Below are 2,500 nucleotides of genomic sequence, written 5' to 3'. Positions count from 1 at the left end.
ATGCATGTGTGTGTATGTATATGTGTGTGTGTGTATGTATGTATTCTATATTCTATATAGGATAACAATATGCCATTTTCCTACATTTTATTGATTGCAGCTCTCGATTTTGCCATGCCTGATCCTATATGTGATGAGAATAAATGCACAGAAAGCTGTAAACACGAAGTGACTAACCTTTGGTAACCGTTCTGGATCACCTGGATGCCGTGGAATGACTTTCTGCAATCTCTGGAATCCATAATCTATTGTTGGTTCATTAAGGGCTGAAAAATGGACAGAGCAGTGTATCAGTCTGGTGATTAGTTGTTAGCAAACATATGCAAAAATACAGGCTGACTAAACCCTTGTAATAAAAACACAACAGATTTCTTGGGACTCATTTTCCGGACTCTTCATGGAGAGTATTCTTTCTGTCCATAATTAGAGGGGAAGAATTGCAAACGAAAATACATATTGCAAAAAAAAAAAAAAACAACCGCCACCAAAACCCCGATTCAAATGGTTGGCACAGTAACAAAAGTTACAGGTCTTGAAGCCATATATAGCAATCATCAGAGTCACGATATGATGTCTGCATCATGCTCCGTTTTCTATACTGTCTGTGAATTTATGGGAAACTGGCAATTATGACATATGTCCAGCTATTGCTTGCTTCAGATTTATCCCTGTGGTCCTTTTTTGTCTAGCATATTGCCTGAGCACAAACCAGGCAGGAGGAGCACTTAATCTTGCAAAGCTTTAATAATCTGTGAATGGCTGACTACAGACTGATGTAGAGCACTATCATTCTACAGCTGCAAACCACTAGCCTCACAAAATTGCAGGCCACAAATAGTAATTAATCTTTTTATCCCTCAAATTGTAATTTTGACTATGAACTGTGCTTGGTCATAAATCAGCAGCACATGCTGCTGTGTACAGTGCATGAATCATGAATCTGACTCAGTTAGACTGCACACATTGTGTTTAACAAGCTTTGTAAGGAGTCATAGGGCTTTATTATAGCTCTGCCTGACTCAAACAAAAACTGAGCCTGGAGGCCCAATGACTCGAGTTAAGATGAAAATACTTATTAGAGTATATTACTTCTTGATGTAGATATCGTTTTTAACAGAGTAACTGCATGGTGCATGGCGCTACATAAATCAATGGGACTAATAAGAACTGCCTCCATCTATTCATTACTCAGCGTAGAATTCAGACCATCACTCATTAGTCAGCATGTAATTTGATGATTAACACCAAAAAGCTCAGCAGGTTTGCTGAGCAAAAGCGATGGCAAAAAATAAAAATAAAAAGCTTACAATTTTCTAGCGCGTTAATACGCCCAATATTTGGGTTTTGTTTTTTCAAAATAAATGGCTCATATTATTATTAATTGCTTTTGTTTTTTTTACGTAAACAGACACTAGTACATCTCATAATCAATGTATGGAGGCTTCCACAACAAGCACTCAATAAACATAGCAGAAAGTTGAAGACTGCAATATGATTTGACATTCCATCATGCATCCCGGAGACAAAGGTCCACATAGGAATGTGAAGTAAGACATTTTCTTGTTAATAAAGCATTGATCCGATGTATTGATTTTACATGACATGGCTTTTGCTGGGATTTCACCCTCCTTTTTCTTTGCAAATAGTAAAGCTCTTCAAAATGCCTTGGCGTCTGTGACATGGCAAAATTTCTAACTCTCTGTGATGTAAATTCTATATGTGTAAAACCACTTCATAATCAGACCATTAATCATCAGAAGCTGTCAGCATTGACTTTGGGGACAATTTGTCATGTCTTTGCCTGGTCCTATACTAGTGTGTCAGGCAGAAGCCAAGAAGGTTGGGACAGATGACGGCCTTGTATAGCCTCACAAAATGACTTGCTGGCAAATTCTAAAAGATTAAATAAAGTGTTACTGGTCCCAATTAAAGAACCAAAAACAGGATAGCAGTCGGTGCCCCATGTAATGGATCAGAGATGTTGCTTCTTCAACTTTCCAGCTAATCGCTACGGCTGTTTGACTTCATGAAAGGTCTGGTGGAAGGTGATCAGAAAAGATAGATGGCCAACCTCAATTGATTTCATGCAGACATAGCTGACAGGTAATATGGGCTTTGATGCAAGCTTTCAAAAGCTTTACGACTTATAATAATCATAGATTTCTATGCTACGAATCACACCTCCAAATGTTCGTTTCAATTTATATTATCAACCGTACAGCCATAAAAGAATTTGAAATTCTACAGATATAATCTGAAAAACTAGACTGGCACGAGGAAGACAATTATAAAAACCTGACGAATGGAAGAACATTGTTCTGCCTAAAATAATAATTAGTACATTGCCCTTTTGCAATATGTAGAATTCTATGCCTTTCATCTGACAAATGTACAATATTCCAAGCAGAATTCAGGCTCGCATATAACTGTGCATATCAGGACATTATGTACATGCATACATTTGTATGCGAGCATGAGAAAAGGGTGCCCCTCTCTTTAT

The 2,500-nt window shown here is 37.6% G+C and overlaps 1 protein-coding gene and 1 long non-coding RNA gene across 9 annotated transcripts in view; one reads left to right on the top strand and one right to left on the bottom strand.

Moving 5' to 3' along the window:
- The window catches only part of EBF3 (EBF transcription factor 3), a 207,855-nt gene that overhangs the window by 25,813 nt on the left and 179,542 nt on the right, over positions 1-2,500 (bottom strand). For all 8 annotated transcript variants that reach the window (XR_009155729.1, XR_009155728.1, XR_009155732.1 and 5 more), the window contains exon 11: positions 178-266. Coding sequence is in view for 2 of the 8 variants with exons in the window: in XM_058188337.1 (XP_058044320.1) it covers positions 178-266 (89 nt within the window). In the remaining 6 variants the exon portion in view is untranslated. The remainder of the gene's footprint in view (positions 1-177; positions 267-2,500) is intronic.
- Positions 1,396-2,500, top strand: part of LOC131200927 (uncharacterized) — a 17,063-nt gene continuing 15,958 nt past the window's right edge. The window contains exon 1 of the long non-coding RNA XR_009155734.1: positions 1,396-1,547. This is a non-coding gene — a long non-coding RNA (uncharacterized LOC131200927). The remainder of the gene's footprint in view (positions 1,548-2,500) is intronic.

Source organism: Ahaetulla prasina, chromosome 6 (genome assembly GCF_028640845.1).
Source record: "Ahaetulla prasina isolate Xishuangbanna chromosome 6, ASM2864084v1, whole genome shotgun sequence".
Lineage (NCBI taxonomy): Eukaryota > Metazoa > Chordata > Lepidosauria > Squamata > Colubridae > Ahaetulla > Ahaetulla prasina.
Note: the sequence above shows the minus strand (reverse complement) of the source record. Positions and strands in the feature narration are given on the sequence as shown.